Here is a 25,733-nt window from a genome sequence, read left to right on the forward strand (position 1 = left end):
AGTATAACGTTAACAAATGCGAGGTTATTCACTTTGGAAGAAATAATAGCAAATTGGATTATTATCTAAATGGAAAGAAATTACAACATGCTGCTGTGCAGAGGGACCTGGGGGTCCTTGTGCATGAGACGCAAAAACCCAGTCTGCAGGTGCAACAGGTGATCAAGAAGGCAAATGGGATGTTGGCCTATATCGCAAGGGGGATAGAATATAAAAGCAGAGATGTCTTGCTGCATCTGTACAGGGCATTGGTGAGGCCGCAGTTGGAATACTGTGTGCAGTATTGGTCCCCTTATTTGCGGAAGGATATATTGGCCTTGGAGGGAGTGCAGAGAAGGTTCACCAGGTTGATACCAGAGATGAGGGGTGTTGATTATGAGGAGAGACTGAGCAGATTGGGTTTGTATTCGTTGGAATTTAGAAGGCTGAGGGGGGATCTTATAGAGACCTATAAGATAATGAAGGGGCTGGATAGGGTAGAGATGAAGAGATTCTTTCCACTTAGAAAGGAAGCTAGAACTAGAGGGCACAGCCTCAAAATAAAGGGGGGTCAGTTTAGGACAGTTGAGGAGGAACTTCTTCTCTCAGAGGGTGGTGAATCTCTGGAATTCTCTGCCCACTGAAGTGGTGGAGGCTACCTCGTTGAATATGTTTAAATCACGGATAGATGGATTCCTGATCGGTAAGGGAATTAGCGGTTATGGGGATCAGGCGGGTAAGTGGAACTGATCCACTTCAGATCAGCCATGATCTTATTGAATGGCGGGGCAGGCTCGAGGGGCTAGATGGCCCACTCCTGCTCCTACATAAGAACATAACATAAGAAATAGGAGCAGGAGTAGGCCATCTAGCCCCTCGAGCCTGCCCCACCATTCAATAAGATCATGGCTGATCTGACGTGGATCAGTACCACTTACCCGCCTGATCCCCATAACCCTTAATTCCCTTACCGCTCAGGAATCCATCCATCCGCGCTTTAAACAGATTCAGCGAGGTAGCCTCCACCACCTCAGTGGGCAGAGAATTCCAGAGATTCACCACCCTCTGGGAGAAGAAGTTCCTCCTCAACTCTGTCTTAAACCGACCCCCCTTTATTTTGAGGCTGTGTCCTCTAGTTTTAACTTCCTTACTAAGTGGAAAGAATCTCTCCGCCTCCACCCTATCCAGCCCCCGCATTATCTTATAAGTCTCCATAAGATCCCCCCTCATCCTTCTAAACTCCCAACGAGTACAAACCCAATCTCCTCAGCCTCTCCTCATAATCCAAACCCCTCATCTCCGGTATCAACCTGGTGAACCTTCTCTGCACTCCCTCCAATGCCAATATATCCTTCCTCATATAAGGGGACCAATACTGCACACAGTATTCCAGCTGCGGCCTCACCAATGCCCTGTACAGGTGCATCAAGACATCCCTGCTTTTATATTCTATCCCCCTCGCAATATAGGCCAACATCCCATTTGCCTTCTTGATCACCTGTTGTACCTGCAGACTGGGCTTTTGCGTCTCATGCACAAGGACCCCCAGGTCCCTTTGCACGGTAGCATGTTTTAATTTGTTTCCATTGAGATAGTAATCCCATTTGTTATTATTTCCTCCAAAGTGTATAACCTCGCATTTCTCAACGTTATACTCCATTTGCCATATCCTCGCCCACTCACTCAGCCTGTCCAAATCTCTCTGCAGATCTTCTCCGTCCTCCACACGATTCACTTTTCCACTTATCTTTGTGTCGTCTGCAAACTTCGTTACCCTACACTCCGTCCCCTCCTCCAGATCATCTATATAAATGGTAAACAGTTGCGGCCCGAGTACCGATCCCTGCGGCACGCCACTAGTTACCTTCCTCCAACCGGAAAAACACCCATTTATTCCGACTCTTTGCTTCCTGTCGGATAGCCAGTCCCCAATCCATTTTAACACACTACCCCCAACTTTGTGTGCCCTAATCTTCTTCAGCAGCCTTTTATGGGGCACCTTATCAAACGCCTTTTGGAAATCCAAAAACACCGCATCCACCGGTTCTCCTCCATCAACCGCCCTCGTCACATCTTCATAAAAATCCAACATGTTCGTCAAGCACGACTTTCCCCTCATGAATCCATGCTGCGTCTGATTGATCGAACCATTTCTATCCAGATGCCCTGCTATCTCCTCTTTAATAATGGATTCCAGCATTTTCCCTACTACAGACGTTAAGCTGACCGGCCTATAGTTACCCGCCTTTTGTCTCCTTCCTTTTTTAAACAGCGGCGTAACATTAGCCGTTTTCCAATCAACCGGCACTACCCCAGAATGCAACGAGTTTTGATAAATAATCACTAACGCATCCACTATTACCTCTGACATTTCTTTCAATACCCTGGGATGCATTCCATCCGGACCCGGGGACTTGTCCACCTTCAGTCCCATTAGTCTACCCAGCACTGCCTCTCTGGTAACATTAATCGTATTAAGTATTTCTCCTGCTGCCAACCCTCTATCGTTAATATTTGGCAAACTATTTGTGTCCTCCACCGTGAAGACCGACACAAAAAACTTATTTAAAGACTCAGCCATATCCTCATTTCCCACTATTAATTCCCCCCTCTCGTCCTCCAAGGGTCCAACATTCACTCTAGCCACTCTATTCCTTTTTATATATTTATAAAAACTTTTACTATCATTTTTTATATTAATTGCTAGCCGAGCTTCATAGTCTATCCTTCCTTTCTTTATCGCTTTCTTAGTCTCTCTTTGTTGTTTCTTAAATTTTTCCCAATCACTTGTTTCTCCACTATTTTTGGCCACTCTGTACGCAGCTGTTTTTATTTTAATACTCTCCTTTATTTCCTTCGTTATCCACGGCTGGTTCTCCCTTTTCTTACAATCCTTGTTTTTTGCTGGAATATATTTTTGCTGAGAACTGAAAAGGATCTCCTTAAAAATCCTCCACTGTTCCTCAGCTATCCTACCTGCCAGCCTGCTCTCCCAGTCTACCTTAGCCAATTCATCCCTCATCCTATCATATTTCCCTCTGTTCAAACAGAGGACACTGGTTTGAGACCAAACTTTCTCCTCTTCCATCTGAATCAGAAATTCGACCATATTGTGGTCACTAGACCCAAGAGGGTCCTTCACAATAAGATCCTTAATTCTACCTACCTCGTTACACAATACCAGATCCAAAATAGCTCGTTCCCTCGTCGGTTCCGTAACATGCTGTTCAAGGAAACTATCCCGACAGCATTCTAAGAACTCTTCCTCCATTCCACCCTTACCGACTTGAGTCTGCCAGTCAATGTGCATGTTGAAGTCCCCCATGATTATTGCCGTTCCGTTTTTACACGCATCCCTTATCTGCTTGTTTACAGCCCTCCCTACCTCAACATTATTATTTGGGGGCCTATATACCACACCTACTAGTGTCTTTCTCCCTCTACTATTCCTCATCTCTACCCATAATGATTCCACGTTTTGTTCCTCAGAGCCTATGTCATCCCTCAGTACTACCCTGATATTATCTCTTATTAATAGCGCGACCCCACCACCTTTTCTTTCCTGTCTATTCTTCCTAAACGCCTGATACCCCTGGATATTCATCTCCCAGTCCTGGTCACCTTTCAGCCACGTTTCTGTAATGGCCACTAGATCGTACCCACTTGTGCTGATTTGCACCATCAACTCATTCACCTTGTTCCGAATGCTTCGTGCATTCAGGCAAAGTGTTCTTATTCCAGCTTTTATCTGAACCCGCTTTGATGAGTCGCGAACACCGTCTCCCTCTACTCCCTTATCTAAATTACCGCCTTCATTCACTTGCACCCTCTCCTCTACCATTAATTTTGTAATTCCCCTTACCCCTGCATCCTCCCCCCCATCAATTAGTTCCTTGATCCTAGTCAACTCTTCTAGCTCCCCTCCCCCCAACCTATCTAGTTTAAATTCTCCCCAGTAGCCTTAGCCAACCTACCGGCTCCTATTTCTTATGTTCTTATAGTCCTGAATCTCCATCCACTTGCATTTGAAAGCCTCCCACATACCAGATGTTGATTTGTCCTCAAACATCTGCCCCCAATCTTCAGTTCCTGCCTAATATTGTTGTAATTAGCTTTCCTCTAATTTAGCACCTTCACTTGAGGACTACACTTATCTTTATCCATCAATACTTTAAAGCTTACTGAATTGTGGTCACTGTTCCCGAACTGCTCCCCTACTGAAACATCGACCACCTAATCGGGCTCATTCCACAATACCAGGTCCAGTACGTCCCCTTCCCTCGTTGGACTATTTACATACTCTTTCAAGAAACCCTCCTGGATGCAGCTTACTAACTCTGCTCCATCCACTCCCTTAGCACTGAGTCCCTGTTGATACAGGGGAAGTTAAAATCTCCCACCACAACAACCCTGTTACTTTTACTGCTTGCCAAAATCTGCCTACACATCTGTTCCTCTATCTCCCACTGGCTGTTGGGTGGCCTATAGTAAATCCCCCTAACATTGTGACTACACACTTCCTATTCCTGAGCTGTACCCATATTGCCTCTCTGTGTGAGCCCTCTTAGGTGTCCTCGCACAGTACAGCTGTGATATTCTCCTTAACCAGTCGTGCAACTCTCCCACCCCATTTACATCTCTCTCTGTCTCGCCGGAAACATCTGTATCCTGGAATGTTAAGCTGCCACTCCTGTCCTCTTAACCAAGTCTCTGTAATGGCAACAGCATCATAGTTCCTGGTACGAATCCAAGCTCTAAATTCATCTGCCTTACCTGTTACACTTCTCGCATTGAAACAAATGCACTTCAGTCCACCAGATCCTCTTTGATTAGCAACCTCCCCCTGCCTGCTGTTTCTCTGAGTCTTATTGGCCCTACTCTCTAGTTCCCCTTCAGTTAATTCATTTTTGCTTTGGTTCCCCACCCCCCTGCCAAACTAGTTTAAATCTTCCTGTATGACACTAGCAAACCTCCCGGCCAGAATATTTATGCCTCTCCAGTTTAGATGCAACCCGTCCTCCTTGTACAGGTCCCACCTGCCCCGGAAGAGACCCCAAAGGTCCAGATATCTGAAACCCTCCCTCCTACACCAGCTGTTTAGCCACGTGTTGAGCTGCAGTATCTTCCTATTCCTAGCCTCACTCGCACGTGGCACAGGGAGTAATCCTGCGATTGCAACCCTAGAGTTCCTGCTTTTTAACTTTCTACCTAGCTCACTAAACTGCTGCTGCAGGACCTCATCACTCTTCCTGCCTATGTACCAATATGTACCATGACCTCTGGCTGTTCACCCTCTCCTTTCAGAATGCTTTCTACCCGTTCAGAGACACCCTGGACCCTGGCACCAGGGAGGCAACAGACCATCCTGGATTCTCTTTCACGTCCGCAGAAACATCCTTGTGGGATGTTTTGCTAGTGCTGTTGGGAGAAGTTCAAACTAATTCAGCAGGGGGAGGGAACACAGACGGTCCGCAGAATAAGGGCACAGCATCATATCGTAAAACAAACAGCTGCACTCCAAGCTGCACTTGTATTATGTTTCAAGGGAGTAAGGCCAGGCTGGATGGCCTCTACTTTAACGCCAGGAGTATTGCAGATAGGGCGATGAGTTGAGGGCGATGATTGACACGTGGAAGTGTGATACAGCAGCCATCACAGAGACGTGGTTGAGGGAAGGAGACAATTGGCAACTTAACATTCCAGGGCATAGAATGAGACAGAGGAGAGGGTAAAAGAGGAGGTGGCATTGCATTATTAGTTAAGGAGTCAGTAACTGCAGTAAGGAGGTGGTATCTTGGAGCAGGCGTCGAATGCAGCTTTGTGGGTAGAGCTTCGGAACAATTTGCAGAGGTCTGTAAAAATAATAACAATAGGAAGGGGTGTATTTTAGTGATAGCGATCACAATGTGGTCCAACTTAAATTTCAAAAAAACAGACAAGTTGCAAAAAAATCTTTTGGGAGAGCTGATTTTTAGTAAAATAGGGTAGGATCTGGCCAAGGTAGACTGGGAACAGCTACCAGCGAGGAAATCTACACACAAACAGTTGCAGGGGGATGGGACGGGAAATGAGGTTACAAACCCAGCATATTCCCTCTAGGGTGCTGGGAAGGAGTAACAAGCCCAGAGAACCACGGCCAAAGATCTTCAGGATAAGATGAGAAGGAAAAGAAAGGCTTTGAGCAGGTACAAGGGGAGCACATCAGCCAAGGCATTAGTGAAGTACAGAGTGTGCAGGATAGAGCGTTAGAAAGCAATTACAGAAGCAAAGAGGGGGTATGAGAAAGCTCTAGCTGGTAAAAGTAGGGGAAGTCCCAAGATATTCTAAAAGTCGATGGGAAGAGGATAACCAGGGAAAGAGTGGGGCCCATTAGGGACCAAGGGGGCAATCTGTGGGTGGAGCCAGAGGACATTGGTAGAGTGTTGAATGAATACTTCAGATCTGTCTTCACCCAAGAGAAAGAGGACGAAGGTATGGCATTTAGGGAGAGAGACTGAGAGGTTCTTGAGCAAATTGACAGAGGTATTGGAGGTGTTGGCAGCCTTAAAAGTGGATAAATCTCCAGGTCCAGATGAATTGTGCCCAAAGCCGATGTGGGAGGCAAGGGAAGAAATTGCAGGGGCTCTGACCCAAATTTTTAATTCCTTTCTGGCCATGAGGGTGGCATCAGAGGACTGGAGAATAGTTAACGGAGTTCCGCTATTTAAGAAGGGTTGTAGAGAAAAGCCAGGGAACTATAGACCAGTGAGTCGCAAGTCTGTGGTAGGGAAACTATTGGAGAACATTCTGAAGGAGAGCATCTATCTCCACTTGGAGAGGCAAAGCTTGATCAGGGCTAGTCAACATGGCTTTGTCAGAGGGAGGTCATGCCTAACAAATTGGATTTTATTTTGTGTTGATGAGGGTAGTGCAGTCGATGTAGTTTATATGGATTTCAGCAAAGTCTTTGACAAGGTCCCACATGGGAGTCTTAAAAAAAAGGCAAATGTACATGGGTTACAGGGTAATTTGACAAAGTGGCTCAGTTGTAGGAGACGGGGTGATGACAGAAGGCTGCTTTACTGACTGGCAGCGAGTGAACCGTGGCATACCACCGGGATCTGTGCTTGGTCCCCTTTTATTATTCATTTATATAAATGCCCTAGATGACTAAGCGGGGGGTAGGATTAGTAAGTTTACAGACGACACAAAGATTGGCCGTGTGGTTAACAATCAGGCTGAGTGAGTGTCATGGGCTACAAGAAGATTTAGACGGGATGGTGTCAAATAGGCAGATAAGTGGCAAGTGGAATTTAACTTTGTAAAGTGTGAGGTGATACATTTAGGAAGGAGTAATTTGACAAGAATGTATTCGATGAATGGCATGACACTGGGAAGTTCTGTGGAACAAGGATCTTGGCGTGTTTGTCCACAGATCTCTGAAGGCAGAAGGGCATGTTAGTAGGGGGTGAGAAAGACGGATGGGACACTTGACTTTATCAATCGAGCCATTGATTACAAAATCAGGGAAGTCATGTTGGAGTTGTATAGAACTTTGCTGGAGCACTGTGTGCAGTTCTGGTCACATTATCGGAAAGATGTGATTGCACTGGAGGGAGTGTAGAGGAGATTCACCACGATGCTGCCTGGAATGGAACATTTAAGTTATGAAGAGAGGTTGGGTAGGCTTGGGTTGTTTTTGTTGGAGCAGAGACTCTCTTGTTGAGGCGACCTGATCGAGGTACACACAATTGAGGGACACGGACAGAGTGGATAGGGAGCAGCTGTTCCCCTTAGTTGAAGGGTCAGTCACAAGGGGGCATTTGGTTCAAGGTGAGGGGCAGGAGGTTTGGGACAATGTGAGGAAAATATGTTTTGCCCAGAGGGTGGTGATGGTCAGGAATGCACTGCCTGGAAGAGTGGTAGAGGTGGGTTGCCACACATCCTTTAAAAAGTACCTGGATGAGCACTTGACACGTCACAACATTTGAGGCTATGGGCCAAGTGCTGGTAAATGAGATTAGGTGGGAGGTCAGTTGTTTCTCATGTGTCTGTGCAGACTTGATGGGCCGAAAGTCCTCTTTTGCACTGTATAATTCAATTGATCTATCTTGGGATAAAGGAAGTAGCTACAGATATAGTGGATGCACATGTAGTGATTTTCCAAGAATCCTTACATTCTGGAGAAGTCCCAGAGGATTGGAAAACTACCAGTGTTGTTCCCCTTGAACTGTACACTTGGAATACTGTGTACAGTTCTGGCCACCCTATTGTAGAAAGGATACTATTAAACTAGAAATGGTGCAGAAAAGATTTACTAGGATGCTACCAGGACTTGATGACACAAAGATTGGCCGTGTGGTTGATGGTTTAAGTTATAAGGAGAGGCTGGATAGACTGGGACTTTTTTCTCTGGAGCGTAGGAGGCTGAGTGGTGACCTTATAGAGGTTTATAAAATAATGAGGGGCACAGATCAGCTAGACAGTCAATATCTTTTCCCAAAGGTAGGGGGAGTCTAAAACTGGAGGGCATAGGTTTACGGTGAGAGGGGAGAGATACAAAAGTGTCCGGAGGGGCAATTGTTTCACACGGAGGGTGGTGAGTGTCTGGAACAAGCTGCCAGAGGTAGTAGTAGAGGCGGGTATAATTTTGTCTTTTAAAAAGCATTTAGACAGTTACATGGGTGCGATGGGTATAGAGGGATATGGGCCAAATGTCGGCAATTGTAATGAGCTGAGTGATGTAAAAGAAAAGGGTGGCATGGACAAGTTGGGCTGAAGGGCCTGTTTCCATGCTGTAAACCTCTATGACTCTGAGGCAAGTGGTGAGGATGGCAGAGTCTATAGAGAGATACAGCCAGGTTAAGTGAGTGGTCCAAAACTTGGCAGATAGAACATAGAACATAGAACATTACAGCGCAGAACAGGCCCTTCGGCCCACGATGTTGCACCGACCAGTTAAAAAAAAAAAAACTGTGACCCTCCAACCTAAACCAATTTCTTTTCGTCCATGAACCTATCTACGGATCTCTTAAACGCCCCCAAACTAGGCGCATTTACTACTGATGCTGGCAGGGCATTCCAATCCCTCACCACCCTCTGGGTAAAGAACCTACCCCTGACATCGGTTCTATAACTACCCCCCCTCAATTTAAAGCCATGCCCCCTCGTGCTGGATTTCTCCATCAGAGGAAAAAGGCTATCCCTATCCACCCTATCTAAACCTCTAATCATCTTATATGTTTCAATAAGATCCCCTCTTAGCCGCCGCCTTTCCAGCGAAAACAATCCCAAATCCCTCAGCCTCTCCTCATAGGATCTCCCCTCCATACCAGGCAACATCCTGGTAAACCTCCTCTGCACCCTCTCCAAAGCCTCCACATCCTTCCTGTAATGTGGGGACCAGAACTGCACACAGTACTCCAAGTGCGGCCGCACCAGAGTTGTGTACAGTTGCAACATAACGCTACGACTCCTAAATTCAATCCCCCTACCAATAAACGCCAAGACACCATATGCCTTCTTAACAACCTTATCTACTTGATTCCCAACTTTCAGGGATCTATGCACACATACACCTAGATCCCTCTGCTCCTCCACACTATTCAAAGTCCTCCCGTTAGCCCTATACTCAACACATCTGTTATTCCTACCAAAGTGAATTACCTCACACTTCTCCGCATTAAACTCCATCCGCCACCTCTCGGCCCAACTTTGCAACCTGTCTAAGTCTTCCTGCAAACTACGACACCCTTCCTCACTGTCTACCACACCACCGACTTTGGTGTCATCAGCAAATTTGCTAATCCACCCAACTATACCCTCATCCAGATCATTAATAGATGGAATATAATGGAGGAAAATGTGAAGTTGGAAGGAGAATAAAGGAGCTGAATGTTATCTAAATGGAGAAAGATGCAGAAAACTGCAACACAGAGATTTGGGTGTTCTTGTGCATAAATCACAAAGTTTGCATGCAAGTTCAGCAGGTAATAAATAGGTAGTCAAATTGAATGGCATTTATTTCAGAGGGAATTAAACTATACAAGACACCAGTTAGACCACACGTGGAGTACTGTGAACAGTTTTGGTCCCCTTATCTAAGGAAACATGCACAGGCAATGCAGGCAGTCCAGAGAAGGTTCATGAGATTGATGCCAGGCGTGGAGGAATTTTCTTATGAGGAGTGGTTGAGTAGGTTGGTCCTGAACCAATTGGAGTTTAGTAGAATGAGAGACAACCTTATTGAGACATCTAGGATTATTGAAGGCTTGACAGGGTAGATGTGGAGAGGTTATTTCCTCTTGTGGGAGAGTCTAGGACCAGAGGACATAATCTCAGAGTTAGGGTTTGTCCATTTAAAACAGATGAGGAGGAATTTCTCTGATGCTAGTGAATCTGTGGAATAATTTACTGCAAAGCACTGGCGGGAAGGGGAATGAGTGCAAGAGTGCTGGGGGAGGAAGAGGGAGTGGCGTTGGAAAAGTGGGGAGGCAGACTGGTGGGGACTGGCAATCTATTTCCAAACCAGGATGTTGTGTGTCATGGAGGGGTGTTCCAAGTGATGGTGTTTCTTGACTTCTGGACATGGTAGTAGTCGTGGGTTTGAAAGTTGCTGTCTAAAGATCGTTGTTGAATTCCTGAGTGCATCTTGCAGATGGTGTTGGTGGTGGAGGGAGTTGATTTTTGAGGTTTGGATCAAGAGGGCTGCATTGCCCTGGGTGTTGTGGAGCTTTGTGAGAATTGTCAGAGCTGTGCTCATCCAGGCCTTGGGGGACTCAGGAGGTTAGTTATTTGCCACAGGATTGTCTCTGACCTGGAGAGCCCAGCTGAGTTTCTGGTTAATGTAACTGTCAGGTTGTTGCTAATTGGGAATTCAGTGATGATTATGCCTTTGAATGTCAAATCTGCGATAGTTAGATTTTCCCTTGTTGGAGATGGTCGTTGCCTGATACTTGTGTGGCACCAATGTTACTTGTCAGCCCAAGCTTGGATATTGTCCAGGTACTGCTGCTTTATCTGAGGAGTTGCGAATGGTGCTGAACATTGTGCAATTATCAATAAACATCCCCACTTCCAATGACCTTATGATGGAAGGTCATTGATAAAGCAGCTGAGGATGGTTCGGTAGAGGACACTACCCTGAGGAACCCCTTGCGCAATGCCCTGGGTCTGTGATGTGACTTTAAACAGCCACCGCCCTTTGTCTTGGTATGACTCCAATCAGCTGAGTGTTTTCCCCTTAATACCCATTGACTCCAGTTTTGCTCGAGTTCCTTGATGCCAAATTCCATCAAATGCTACCTTGATGTCAAAGGCTGTCACCTCACTCTGGAGTTCAGTTTTTTTAAAACCATAGAAATGTTGCTGTGCAGAAAGAGGATATTCAGCCCATCATGTCTGCACGGCTAAAAAGCGAATAAAGAAACTAGCTGCTCATTTTAATCCCATTTTCCAGCACCTTGCTAGTTGGGAATTCAGTGATGATTATGCCTTTGAATAGCCTTGCAGGTTACAGCACTTCAGATGAAGACTCAGGGACCTTTTAAATGACCTGAGAGTTTATCCACGTTTGAACCAAGGCTGTAATGAGGCCAGGAGCTGAGTGATCCTGGCAGAACCCCTAACTGAGCCTCAGTAAGCAGGTTACTGCTAAGCGGGTGCTACTCAATAGCATTGCCGACGACCTCTTCCATCACTTCACTGATGATCGAGAGTAGACTGGGGTGGTAATTGGCCGGGTTAGATTTGTGCTGCTATTTATGTACAGGACGTACCTGGGTGATTTTCCACATTGCTGAGTAGATGCAAATGTTGTTGCTGCACTGGAACAGCTTGGTTAGAGTGGTAACAGGTTCTGGAATACAAATCTTCAAGTCTTTTGCCAGATTATTGTCAGGGCTCATAGCGTTTGCAGTATCCAGTGCCTTCAACCATTTCTTCATGTGTAGTGAATCTGATTGGCTAACAAATGGCACGGACCTCTGGACGAGGCCAAGATGGATCATCCACTCGACGTTTCTGGCTGAAGATTGTTGCAAATGCTTCAACTTGCCTTTTGCATTGATATGCTGGGCTCCTTCATCATTGAGGATGGGAATATATGTGGAGCCGCTTCCTCCAGTTAGTTGTCCACCACCATTCACTGAAGGATGTGGCAGAGCTTGAATTGTGGGATCGCTTAGCTTTGCCTGCTACTTGCTGCTTCTGCTGTTTGGCATGCAAGTCATTGTGTCTTGTAGCTTTACCAGGTTGCCATCTCATTATTAGTTAACCTGGTGTTGCTCCTGGCATGCCCTCCTGTAATCATCATTGAACCGGGGTTGATCCCCTGACTTGGTTTGGGATATGCTGGACATGAGGTTACATATTGTGATTGAATACAATTCTGTTACTGTTGATGGCCCACAGCACCTCATGGATGCTGAGTCTTGAGTTTCTGGATCTGCTCAAAGTCTATCCCATTTAGCATAATGGTAGTGCCACATAACACAATAGAGAGTAACCTTAATGTGAAGACAGGACTTGATTTGATTTATTATTGTCACATATATTAACATAGTGAAAAGTATTGTTTCTTGCGCGCTATACAGACAAAGCATACCGTTCATAGAGAAGGAAAGAGTGCAGAATGTAGTGTTACAGTCGTAGCTAGGGTGTAGAGAAAGATCAACTAGACTTCATCTCCACAAGGACTGTGCGGTAGTCACTCCTACTAATACTGACAAAGAGCCTTTGTGCCAGGCAGGTTGATGAGGTTGAGGCCAAGTCTGTTTTTCCCTCATGTTGGTTCTCTCTCCACCTGCTGCTGGCCCAGCACGTGACCAGCTCAGTCAGTAGTGGTGCTACTGAGTCACTTCTGGGGATGGATATTGAAGTCCTTCACCCATGTGACTCCCTTGCCACCCTCAATGCTTCGTCCAAGTGGTGTTCAGTGGGGGGATGTGGCTTGGAGAAACACCCATGAACTGGGGGGTGGTTGCGGCTCGTGCAGAGGGCAAATATCTCAAGACGGTATACCACTGTGCTGCCATCTCTGCAGGGTCTGTTCTGCTGGTGGGTTAGGACATACCTGGGACATTATCAGAAAGATATTGTTCCGTGAGTACGTTTGAGTCAGTCTGCAGCTTGACAAGCCTGTGCAATTTTGGTACCAGCCTGCAGATGTTAGTAAGGAGGAAAGGACAGAGTTTGCCATTTCTGGTGCCTAAGTTGATGAATGAGCAACCTTTTCAATTCTTTGAATCAGCATCAAAATGTAGACAAAATTCATGGTTTTGATGGAACAAACACAAGCATTGCCATTTGTGGGAACAGGCCATCCATGACCGATAGGGAAATAAAGTTGCAGAGAGCTATTGGGATAGGGTCCGGAAATGGGACTGGATTGCTCCATGGGGGCCAATAAGGAGTCGGGGACTGAAAAGCCGCAAAAAAGTGGTGGTGGGAATGTGGAGCTGATGTTGGGTCTGGAACAGAGGATAGAGCAGGCTGAGGGGGCCGGAGGCGCTGTTTGAGGGCACGTAGTGCGGCTCGGAGCTCCGAGCTGGGGCTGGTTGGGAAGTATGATGCTTAGTGGCTCGGAGCGGGTGGGAAACTCCAGGCTGGGGCCGGCTGGCGCGGCTCGGAGCTCTGGGCTGGGGCCGGCTGGCGCGGCTCGGAGCTCCGGGCTGGGGCCGGCTGGCGCGGCTCCCGCACATGCGCTGTGGGCTGTCGCTCGGCACTGGCCGCTGCGCCTGCGCACAGGGTGCGGCCCCGGTCCCGGTGACGGAGCGGATTGTGCGGCCGGCGGGGGATGGCGCTCAGGCGGATCCAGAAGGTAAGCGAGGCCGCTGGCCTGAGGGAAGGAGCCGGCCTGGCTTAGGCCCCGATTTGGGCACTGATTTCGGGCACTGGGAAGCCGGGTCCCGCGGGCACCCAGTGGGGGGGTCAGGCCGGGCTGCGGGAGGGGGTTGAGGTTTATCCCGAGGCCCTGGGCCTGCAGCTCCCGCGGGGGAGAGTCCGAGTCAGCGGGGCCGCTGGTTCTCCCTGACCCTGAGCTGGTGCCCCACCCCAGGCAGCAGCAGCCAGAGCCCCTGAACCTCCCTCCCTCCCTGCAGCCTGTGGATAGCCTGAGCCTCAACATCAAGATCCCATTTTCTGCATCACAAGATCATAAAGGTTATTGAATAAAACAGAAGCTAAAGTAATACTGAGCTGGAAATTATAAATAAACACACACACTGCTGAGAGGAGCCTGTGGCCAGAGAGCTGACAGCCCAGCTCAATGACCTTTGGTGGAGCTGGTTCAATGTTGGGAAATCTGATGGAAAGATGGGGATTGGAGTTATTGGCTCGGGATGGGAGGCAGGGAATTAAATCCAGATCAGCTATGATGTTTTTCACTTTTCAGAGTTAAGGGGCTGAATGGTTGGCTTGCTGTTTCTTGGTGAAACTCGAATGTGCCCTCCTGCATTATTGTGACATCCCTGGAAAGAGACTTGAACCCACAAGCTTCAAGCTTGTTACAAAAGCTGCATCAAGTTAGCACTAAAAAGACTGCAATTGCCATTACATTGTTGTTTTTATATAGCACCTTTAATGTAACAAATCAACCTAAAATTTGGCACTGAACCTCTTGAGATATTCGGGCAGCTGACAGTGTGTGGGTTTTAAGACGTGTTTTAAAGAATCAAAAAGTGAGGGAGCTTTCAGAAGCGAATTTCACACTTTAGAGTTCAGGGTCCTGAACTGGTGCTCCCCAATGCTGGAGCAATTAACATGAGGAATGCTCAAGAGGACAGAATTGGAGGAACACAAAGGGTTATGGAGTTGAAGGAGATTTCAGAGATGGGGATGGACTAGGGCATGGAGGGATTTGAAAGCAAGGATGATCATTTTAATATCAAATAAAGGGGACAGTGTGGATAAAAAGGTTTTGAAGTGGATCATCAGCCATGATCATATTAAATAGTGGAGCAGGCTTGATGAGCTGAACTGCCTACTCCAAAAAGAGAAAAAATGTTCTGGATTTTGGACATGGAGTCTGATTATGAGCATCGTGGCGGCACAGTGGTTAGTACTGCTGTCTCAGCACCAGGCCCCTGGGTTCAACTCCACTCTTGGATGACTGTATGGAATTTGCACATTTTTCTTGTGTCTCCGTGTGTTTCCTCTAGGTGTTCCGGTTTCCTTTCACAGTCCAAAGATATGTAGGTTAGGTGGATTGGCTATGGTAAAATGCACAGGGTTGTGGGAATGAGGGGGCTGGGTGGGATGCTCTTTCGGAGAGTCAGTACAGACTCGATGGGCTGAACAGCCTTTATCTTCACTCGAGGTGGGAAGAGACGAGAGGCAGTACTGAAGAACTGGGTCATCAGCATAGATGTGAAAACTGACTGTTTTTGCATGATGTTGCCAAGGGGCAGAGTTATGGGGATAGCGTGTGTAAAAGACATTGAAGTGAATGGTGGAGCAGGTTCAACAAGCTGAATGGCCTATTCCTATGTAGTTGAGGAATAGGTGCGGGCCAAGGTGCATAAGTAGGTAGAGAAGCCATTGCAAGTGATAACTATGACTTTAATGATATTGCTATGAAACCAGGTAAGTGCAGTTCCATTCAGCTAGACAATGACAGAGGTTTTGGAAGAGGCTGATGTTGTCAACCATGCTGAGGTAAGAGTCATTTTGGTACTTTGGCAGGGCTAGAAAGCTGTTATGGAATGATTCATTCATTGAGTTCTGGGAAAGAAAGACACAGGTTTTGAAGCTATCGGTGCATTGGAGAACAAAGAACAGTACAGCACAGGAAACAGGCCCTTCGGCCCTCCAAGCCTGTGCTGCTCATTGGTCCAACCATTTGTTTGTATCCCTCCATTCCCAGACTGCCCATGTGACTATCCAGGTAAGTCTTAAACGATGCCACCATGTCTGCCTCCACCACCCTGCTTGGCAGCGCATTCCAGGCCCCCACCACTCTCTGTGTAAAAAACGTCCCTCTGATATCTGAGTTATACCTCGCCCCTCTCACCTTGAGCCTGTGACCCCTCGTGATCGTCACCTCCGACCTGGGAAAAAGCTTCCCACTGTTCACCCTATCTATACCCTTCATAATTTTGTACACCTCTATTAGGTCTCCCCTCATTCTCCGTCTTTCCAGGGTGAACAAGCCCAGTTTACCCAATCTTTCCTCATAGCTAAGACCCTCCATACCAGGCAACATCCTGGTAAACCTTCTCTGCACTCTCTATAAAGCCTCCACGTCCTTCGGGTAGTGCGGGGACCAGAACTGGACGCAGTACTCCAAAGGTGGCCTAACCAGCGTTCTATACAGCTGCATCATCAGACTCCAGCTTTTATACTCTATACCCCGTCCTATAAAGGCAAGCATACCATATGCCTTCTTCACCACCTTCTCCACCTGTGCTGCCACCTTCAAGGATTTGTGGACTTGCACACCTAGGTCCCTCGGTGTTTCTATACTCTTGATGGCTCTGCCATTTATTGTATAACTCCCCCCTACATTAGTTCTTCCAAAATGCATCACTTCGCATTTATCAGGATTAAATTCCATCTGCCATTTCTCCACCCAATTTTCCAGCCTATCTATATCCTGCTGTATTGTCCGACAATGTTCATCGCTATCCGCAAGTCCAGCCATCTTTGTGTCATCCGCAAACTTGCTGATAACACCAGTTACACCTTCTTCCAAATCATTTATTTATATCACAAATAGCAGAGGTCCCAGTACACAGCCCTGCGGAACACCGCTGGTCACAGACCTCCAGCCGGAAGAAGACCCTTCGACTGCTACCCTCTGTCTCCTATGGCCAAGCCAGTTTTCTACCCATCTAGCCACCTCTCGTTGTATCCCATGAGCCTTAACCTTCTTGACCAACCTGCCATGAGGGACTTTGTCAAATGCCTTACTGAAATCCATATAGATGACATCCACGGCCCTTCCTTCGTCAACCGTTTTTGTCACTTCCTCAAAAATCTCCACCAAATTTGTAAGGCACGACCTCCCTCTTACAAAACCATGCTGTCTGTCACTAATGAGATTGTTCCGTTCTAAATGCGCATACATCCTGTCTCTAAGAATCCTCTCCAACAACTTCCCTACCACGGACGTCAAGCTCATTGGCCTATAATTACCCGGGTTATCCCTGCTACCCTTCTTAAATAACGGGACCACATTCGCTATCCTCCAATCCTCAGGGACCTCGCCTGTGTCCAATGAAGAGACAAAGATTTCCGTCAGAGGCCCAGCAATTGCATCTCTTGTCTCCCTGAGCAGTCTAGGATAGGTGCCATCAGGCCCTGGGGCTTTGTCAGTTTTAATGTTACCTAAAAGAAGCCTAACACTTCCTCCCTTGTAATGGAGATTCTCTCTAAATGGTCAACACCTCCCTCTGAGACACTCCCAGTCAACAAGTCCCTCCTTCGTGAATACCGATGCAAAGTATTCATTTAGGATCTCCCCTATTCCCTTGGGTTCTAAGCATAATTCCCCTCCTTTGTCCCTGAGAGGTCCGACTTTTTCTCTGACAACTCTTTTGTTCCGAACATATGAATAAAATGTCTTGGGGTTCTCCTTAATCCTGTCTGCCAAAAACATTTCGTGACCTCTTTTTGCCCTTCTAACTCCCCGTTTGAGTTCTTTCCTACTCTCTCTGTATTCCTCCAGAGCTCCTTGGAGAGGAAAGGCAGATTGGAGATGGAGCAGTCATTTGCCAGGATGGCCAAGTTGCGTGTTAGCTTCTTGAGGTGAAGGGTGATGGTGGCAGTTTAGAAGGAGAAAAGGGGCAATACATGAAGGAAGAGAATAATATTGGCTAACATGGTTTTTTGATTTGATTTATTATTGTCACATGTATTAGTATATAGTCAAAAGTATTGTTTCTTGCACACTATACAGACAAAGCATACTCTACATAGAGAAGGAAAGGAGAGAGTGCAGAATGTAGTGTTACAGTCATAGCTAGGGTGTAGAGAAAGATCAACTTAATGCAAAGTAGGTCCATTCAAAAGTCTGACGGCAGCAGGGAAGAAGCTGTTCTTGAGTCGGTTGATACGTGACCTCAGACTTTTGTATCTTTTTCCTGACGGAAAAAGGTGGAAGAGAGTATATCCAGGGTCCATGGGGTCCTTGATTATGCTGACTGCTTTTTCGAGGCAGCGGAAGTGCAGACAGAATCAATGGATGGGAGGCTGGTTTGAGGATGGACTGGGCTTCATTCATGACCCTTTGTCGTTTCTTGCAGTCTTGGACAGAGCAGGAGCCATACCAAGCTGTGATGCAACCAGAAAGAATGCTTTCTATGGTGCATCTGTAGAAATTGGTGAGAGTTGTAGCAGACATGCCAAATTTCCTTACTTAGTCTCTTGAGAAAGTAGAGGCGCTGGTGGGCTTTCTTAACTATAGAGTCCACATGTAGAGAGCAGGACAGGTTGTTGGTGACCTGGACACCTAAACTTCAAGCTCTCGATCATTTCTACTTCGTCCCCATTGATTTAGGCGGGCATGCCCTCCACTACGCTTCCTGAAGTTGATTATTATCTCCTTTGTTTTGTTGACATTGAGGGAGAGATTATTGTCGCCACACCAGCTCACCAGATTCTCTATCTCTTTCCTGTACTCCATCTCACCATTGTTTGAGATCTGACCCACTACGGTGGTGTCATCAGCAAACTTGAAAATCGAGTTGGAGGGGAATTTGGCCACACAGTCATAAGTGTATAAGCAGTATAGTAAGGAGCTGAGGGCACAGCTTTGCAAAGCACTGGTGTTGAGGATGATTGTGGAGGAGGTGTTGTTGCCTATAGTTACTGATTGCGGTCTGTGGGTTAGGAAGTCTAGGATCCAGTTGCAGAAGGAGGAACTGAACCCCGGGCCACAAAGTTTGGAGATGAGTCTAGTAGGAATAATGGTGTTAAAGGCTGAGCTGTAGTCTATGACTAGGAGTCTGACATAGGTGTCTTTGTTATCTAGGTTTTCCAGGGTTGAGTGCAGAGCCAGGGAGATGGCATCTGCTGTGGACCTGTTGCGGTGGTAGGCAAACTGTAATGGATCCAGGCAGTCTGGGAACCAAGAAAGGAAGTTGTGTGGTCCTGAATTCAATGCAAATAGGATTGTGGGAGCAGGAGCTGGCTCTTGTGAACAGGAGTTTGGAGGGACACAGAAAAATACAAATTCAGGGCAAGGGTATAGGAGAATTTTGAGAAAGTTTGGTCCAATGGGCTTTGGGGAAGGGAGGAAAATGCCTGAGTCAGCTGATGAGATGGTCCCAGTCCAAGTGGCAAATTAACTCCGAGAGCTTCTTGCATTTATCATTTGTGTTGAGGGTGAAGGAGACGAGGGAAAGGGGTTAGGCAAAGAAGCTATGGATTAGATTTGCATTTCCAGATAAGTGAGCCACTTTGGCAGTTCAGAGAGGACCTGATAGCGATTCATATGGTCCAGGCAGATCTATTGGTGAATGGCTTAACTGAGTGAGATGCAGCAAGGTGAGATGCTCAAGGAGGTGCAAGTGCCAGATGGACACATGTCAAATAAGTTGTGCTTGAGATGAGTCACATGCCACTGCCACAGCCTTAATGGGGCAAGTGATGGAAGATTAGGGTGAGGAAATTCTCAGCTCCCCTCGGGTAGGTTTCTGTCAAGGCCGTGATGTTGCTGCAGTCGGTCACAATAAGTCCTCGGGCACGTGAGCTATCTTTATGCTTAAGAACATAAACGACAGGAAAGACCTGCTCAGCTCAGACAGCCAGTCCCACGCAATTGTGTAATAAAAACAGAAAGTGGCGACTCAGGCAGCATCTGTGAAGAGAGAAACAGTTTACGTTCAAGTTGACCTTCATCAGAACGATGTTTCTTATGGATGACAATGCAGACCTGCAATAAGGACTAATTTGTATGCACACTTTAGTATAGAATGGAAACCCAGTTTGTTTTCAATTGTAATTTAGCTCTTTTTAATTAAGCTGTGATATTGTGAATTTAAAACAAAACACTTTCTTAAATATTTGTCTCTGGAGGCAAAGTCAGATTATATCTGTCCCAAAGATAGCAGTCGATATCCATCTCCACATCATGATATCCAGTTTCCCATGGAGCTGTAGATAATGCTTTTAATTGAATGACATCAGTAGTTATCTTAAGATTGTGAGGTGTTGATGCAATCCAAATCTGCAGCTTGGTCCATGTTATCTAAAATGTAGTTTGCCTGTTAAAACCACTATATATCACTTGATTGAGTTTTTTGAAGAGGTGACAAAGATGAATAATGAGGGAAGGGCTGTAGATGTAGTTTATATGGACTTTAGTAAGGCGTTTGACAAGATCTCGCATGGCAGACTGGTACAAAAATTAGAATCACATGTGATTCAGGGTGGGCTGGCTAGATGGATACAGAACGGGCTTGGTTATAGAAGACACGGTAGAAGGGTGTTTTTCAGAATGGAGATCTGTAGTTAGTGGTGTTCCACAGGGATCAGTGCTGGGACCACTGTTGTTTGTAGTATATATAAATGATCTGGAGGAAAATGTGGGTGGTCTTATTAGTAAGTTTGCGGATGACATGAAGATAGTGCTGGGGATTGTCAGAGGATACAACAGGAGTCTTGGGCACAGAAATGGCAGATGGAATTTAATCCAGACAAATGCGAGGTGATCCATTTTGGAAGATCAAATTTAGGTGTGAATTATACTGTAAATGGCAGAACCCTTAGGAACATTAACATAGAGAGGGATCTGGGCGTGCAGGTCCACAGTTCCCTAAAAGTGGCAACATAAGTGGCCAAGGTGATTAAGAAGGCATATGGCATACTTGCCTTTATAGCTGGGGCATTAAGTACAAGAGTAGGGAAATCATGTTGCAGCTCTATAAAACCTTGGTTATGCTGCATTTGGAGTATTGCGTGCAGTTCTGGTCACCACACTACCAGAAGGATGTGGAAGCTTTGGAGAGAATACAAAGAAGGTTCACCAGGCTGTTGTCTGGTCTCGAGGGTGTTGGCTATGAGGAGAGGTTGAATAAACTAGGATTGTTTTTACTGGAAAGACAGAGGCTGAGGGGAGACCCGATAGAGGTCTACAAAATTGAGAGGCACAGACAGGGTGGATAGTCAGAGGCTTTTTCCTAGGGTGGAAGTGTCAATTACAAGGGGGCACAGGTTCAAGGTGAGAGGGGAAAGTTTAAGGGAGATGTGTGGGGGAAGTTTTTCACACAGAGAGTGGTGGGTGGAACGCGCTGCCAGAGGAGGTGGTGGAAGCAGGTACATTAGCAACATTTAAGAGGCATCTGGATGGGTACATGAACAGGGAGGGAATAGAGGAATACAGACCGAGTAAGGGCAGAGGATTTCTTTAGTTAGGGCATCCTGATTGGCACAGGCTTGGCGAGCCGAAGGGCCTGTTCCTGTGCTGTACTTTCCGTTGTTCACCAGAACTCAGCTTAGCAATCTGAACGCAAGATGACAGTTGCCCAGTGAGGAATAAGTCAGTTGGTTTTTTGTGTCCATTGCCGTGGGAGACTTGGCCAAATGGTATCAATGGTGTTCTCCTAATACCATTAATTCCTTGGTCCAATTGTCTCCATTTCCCAGTGGTGACACTGCAGAGATGTCTGACTGCCAGTCAGACTCTATTTCAGCTCAACCCAAAACTGGATGTAAAACTTTTGCAGATTTATTTTAGATTTTGGACACTGTTATTTATGAGACACTTAGTTGTGCAATTCCAGAGTTTCTTGCCGTCTATTGACTACCACCATTTTCTTCTGTGTAACAATGAATCTTCCATAAAAGTTAACTTTCCTTTAAAGTGCAAAGGACCATCACTCAATTATGATTAGCACTGTTGGGATTGAAGGGACAGTGAGGATGATGTGAAATTGACTAAAGGATAGAAAACAGAAAGGAGTGGTGAATAATTGTTTTTCAGACTGTAGTGCTGCTCTCCAGGGATTTAATGGATGAAGCAATGAAGGTGTCAGTAACAGACTGCAGGAGGACGTGGACTTGTGGCACCTGAAATTGCAGCGTGAAATTATGAAGAGGCAGTATAACCTAATCGTACAATTTTAAAGAGGATACAGGACAGAAATCTGGGCATGTGTGTGCAAAATTGTTTGGGAATGAAGGAACAAAGTTAGACAATTGTTTTATGAAGTAAAATGTGTGATTATTGGCTTTACTTAGAGTACAAAAACAAGCAGCTATATAAAAGGAAAATACTGCAGATACTGGAAAAACTCAGCAAGTCTGGCAGCATCTTTGGAGAGAGAAATAGAATCAACATTGCGAGTTCATATGATTGTTCTTCAGAACCATAGACCATAGAACCATAGAAAATTACAGCTCAGAAACAGGCCTTTTGGCCCGTCTTGTCTGTGCCGAACCATTTTATGCCTAGTCCCACTGACCTGCACTTGGACCATATCCCTCCACACCCCTCTCATCCATGAACCCGTCCAAGTTTTTCTTAAATGTTAAAAGTGACCCCGCATTTACCACTTTATCCGGCAGCTCATTCCACACTCCCACCACTCTCTGCGTGAAGAAGCCCCCCCTAATATTCCCTTTAAACTTTTCTCCTTTCACCCTTAACCCATGCCCTCTGGTTTTTTTCTCCCCTAGCCTCAGCGGAAAAAGCCTGCTTGCATTCACTCTATCTATACCCATCAAAATCTTATACACCTCTATCAAATCTCCCCTCAATCTTCTACGCTCCAGGGAATAAAGTCCCAACCTATTCAATCTCTCTCTGTAACTCAGCTTCTCAAGTCCCGGCAACATCCTTGTGAACCTTCTCTGCACTCTTTCAATCTTATTTACATCCTTCCTGTAACTAGGTGACCAAAACTGTACACAATACTCCAAATTCGGCCTCACCAATGCCTTATATAACCTTACCATAACACTCCAACTTTTATACTCGATACTCCGATTTATAAAGGCCAATGTACCAAAGGCACTCTTTACGACCCTATCCACCTGTGACGTCACTTTTAGGGAACTCTGTACCTGTATTCCCAGATCCCTCTGTTCAACTGCACTCTTCAGAGTCCTACCATTTACCCTGTACGTTCTTCTTTGGTTTGTCCTTCCAAAGTGCAATATCTCACACTTGTCTGCGTTAAATTCCATTTGCCATTTTTCAGCCCATTTTTCTAGTTGGTCCAAATCCCTCTGCAAGCTAGGAATTTAAATTTACTGAGAGCTGCTCACAATGTGATCTCCATACATTAGGGAGACTAAACACAGACTGGGTGACCACTTTGGGGAACACCCCTCAGTCTGCAGTTATGGTTTCCTACTGCCTGTTGGTTTCCATTTCAATTTACCATCTTGTCCTCATGCTCACATTTCTGTCCTTAACCTGCTACAATGCTCTTGATAAAAACAAGCTGGTTAGGCTGCAGCTTTCAGAAACACTAAGGCCTCAGGTGGAGCACTGTGTTAATTCTGGATACTAGAAGGATGCCAATGCCTTCTAGAGGATGCAGAAGAGATGTACCAGAAGAATACTCGGGTGAGGGACTTCAGTGATGGAGAGAAATTGAGGAACCTAGAGTTATTCAAAATGACGATCAGCTCTGAGATCAGGAAATGAACAGAAACAGTTTCCAGCGGCAGGAGGGTTGGTAACCAAAGGACACATTTGCAGTGATTGTCAAAAGAGCCAGAGGCAAAATGAAACCTTGTTTCCCCAAATGATCTGGAATGCCAAAGGAGGCGTGGAAGCTGTTTGAATAATTATTATAAAAGAATTTGGACAAATACATAAAGGGAAAAGAATTACAGACTATAGAACAAAAGCAAGGGAATGGGATAATTGGATAGCTCTTTTTAAAAGCCAGTGCAGTCATTTGTTTTGGTTGCATAACATCGTGGGCCGAAGGGCCTGTTCTGTGCTGTACTGTTCTATGTTTACGGAATATGTGCATCAATGGCATAACACCCAGCCTTGAGAAGGTGGCAGCAAGCTGAAACCAGTGTAGGGCGAGGGACGGAGTTCCAGAATTTGGATCCAGCAATGACAAAGGATTGGCAATATGTTTCCAAACCAGGATGGTATGGATGATGGGGAAGTTGCAGTTGTCCTTCTAGGCCAGGGGTCTCCAAACTACTGCCCGCGGGCCACATCCGGCCCGCAGCGGGCTAACATCTGGCCCGCAGCCAGTGGGGCGGGGCGGGATTCCTGCTGCTGAAAACACTCCCGCATCCGGAACCCCGTCGCTGACTCAGGATCCAGACGCGGGGACGGAAGCCACAGGCCGGACATTTGCTGCCGCTCCGCGCGGTGTCTGATGGATCCATGGGAATCCCTGCCCTCTTTACTGGCCTATTGTCCAATCAGAGCTGCCGTCCTGTGACTGACAGTTCATTAAACGAATCAGCAATTGAGACATCTGTTATCCAATTGCCGCCCTGCATTGACTGAGTAACAGCTGCTTTATCCAATCCGTAAGCTCCATCTGTCTGAAATGAGCGAGAACAATGACAATGATGGCGGCAATTCAGACATGGAAGGAAAAAAGAAAAGAATCTATGATCTCATAGTGGACAGTGAATGCCGCCTGTTTAATGAAGAATGGGGTGTAAAGTACTTCTTTGTACAAGCAGGTGATAAAGCCTTGTGTGTCATATGCAACAAAACTGTTGCAGTTTTGAAGGAGTACAATGTCCGTCGGCACTATGAGACCAAACATGAACCAAGTTATTCCCAATTCATAGGAACACAGCGTTGGGAAAAATTTGAATCAATGCAACGCAGGTTGCTTTCCCAACAAGCTTTTCTTACGCAGAAGATAACTGAAAATGAAGCTTTAACCAGGGCCAGTTACAAACTAGCTTATGTGTTGGCTAAAAGAGGAAAGCCATTCACCGATTGAGACCTCATCAAAGAGTGTATAATGGAAGCAGTGGAAGAGTTATGCCCAGAAAAAGCAAATCTGTTCAAAATCATCAGTCTTGCGCCAAATACTGTTGCTCGTAGAATTGAGGATGTAGGAAGCAATATATTTCATCAAATTGCAGACAAAGCCAGAAATTTTCAGTTGTATTCCCTTGCACTTGATGAATCGACTGATGTGTGTGACACATCACAACTCCTAGTGTTCATGCGTGGCGTCGACAGTGAATTTAATGTGACACAAGCATCAGTGCATAGCATGCACAGCACAGTAACAGGAGAAGACATCTTCAAAGAATTGCAAAAAACTGTTAGAATATAACCTGGAGTGGAATAAACTGCAATGTGTGACAATTGATGGAGGAAGGAACATGTCTGGGGTGAAGAAAGGTTTGGTTGGACAAATCACAAAAGCTTGTGAGGTTGGTGGATTCTCAAAGCCCATGTTTCTGCATTGCATTATCCATCAACAAGCATTGTGCGGAAAATATGTGGATATGTCTTGCGTTCTTTAGAGATCTGTGGATATGGACCCCAAGATCTCTCTGAAGACTGTGGAGGAACAAAGAGATCTTGGGGTACATATCCACAGATCTCTAAAGGTTGCCACTCAAGTGGACAGGGCTGTGAAGAAGGCCTATAGTGTGTTAGCTTTTATTAACAGGGGGTTGGAGTTTAAGAGACATGGGGTAATGCTGCAACTGTACAGGACCTTGGTGAGACCACATTTGGAATATTGTGTGCAGTTCTGGTCACCTCACTATAAGAAGGATGTGGAAGCGCTGGAAAGAGTGCAGAGGAGATTTACCAGGATGCTGCCTGGTTTTGAGGGTAGGTCTTATGAGGAAAGGTTGAGGGAGCTAGGGCAGTTCTCTCTGGA

The 25,733-nt window shown here is 46.1% G+C and overlaps 1 protein-coding gene across 2 annotated transcripts in view; it reads left to right on the forward strand.

Annotated features, from left to right (window-relative positions):
* The window catches only part of LOC144510212 (ubiquitin-conjugating enzyme E2 D4-like), a 52,112-nt gene that overhangs the window by 4,010 nt on the left and 22,369 nt on the right, over nt 1-25,733 (forward strand). Inside the window, exon 1 of one of the 2 annotated variants that reach the window (XM_078239707.1) lies at nt 13,666-13,777. The exons of the other annotated variant lie outside the window; for it this stretch is intronic. Within the exon in view, the coding sequence (XP_078095833.1) occupies nt 13,754-13,777 (24 nt within the window). The 5' untranslated portion in view covers nt 13,666-13,753. Of the gene's footprint in view, nt 1-13,665; nt 13,778-25,733 lie in introns of those variants that run through there. 2 annotated transcript variants of the gene reach the window in all.

Source organism: Mustelus asterias, chromosome 22 (assembly GCF_964213995.1).
Source record: "Mustelus asterias chromosome 22, sMusAst1.hap1.1, whole genome shotgun sequence".
Classification (NCBI taxonomy): domain Eukaryota; kingdom Metazoa; phylum Chordata; class Chondrichthyes; order Carcharhiniformes; family Triakidae; genus Mustelus; species Mustelus asterias.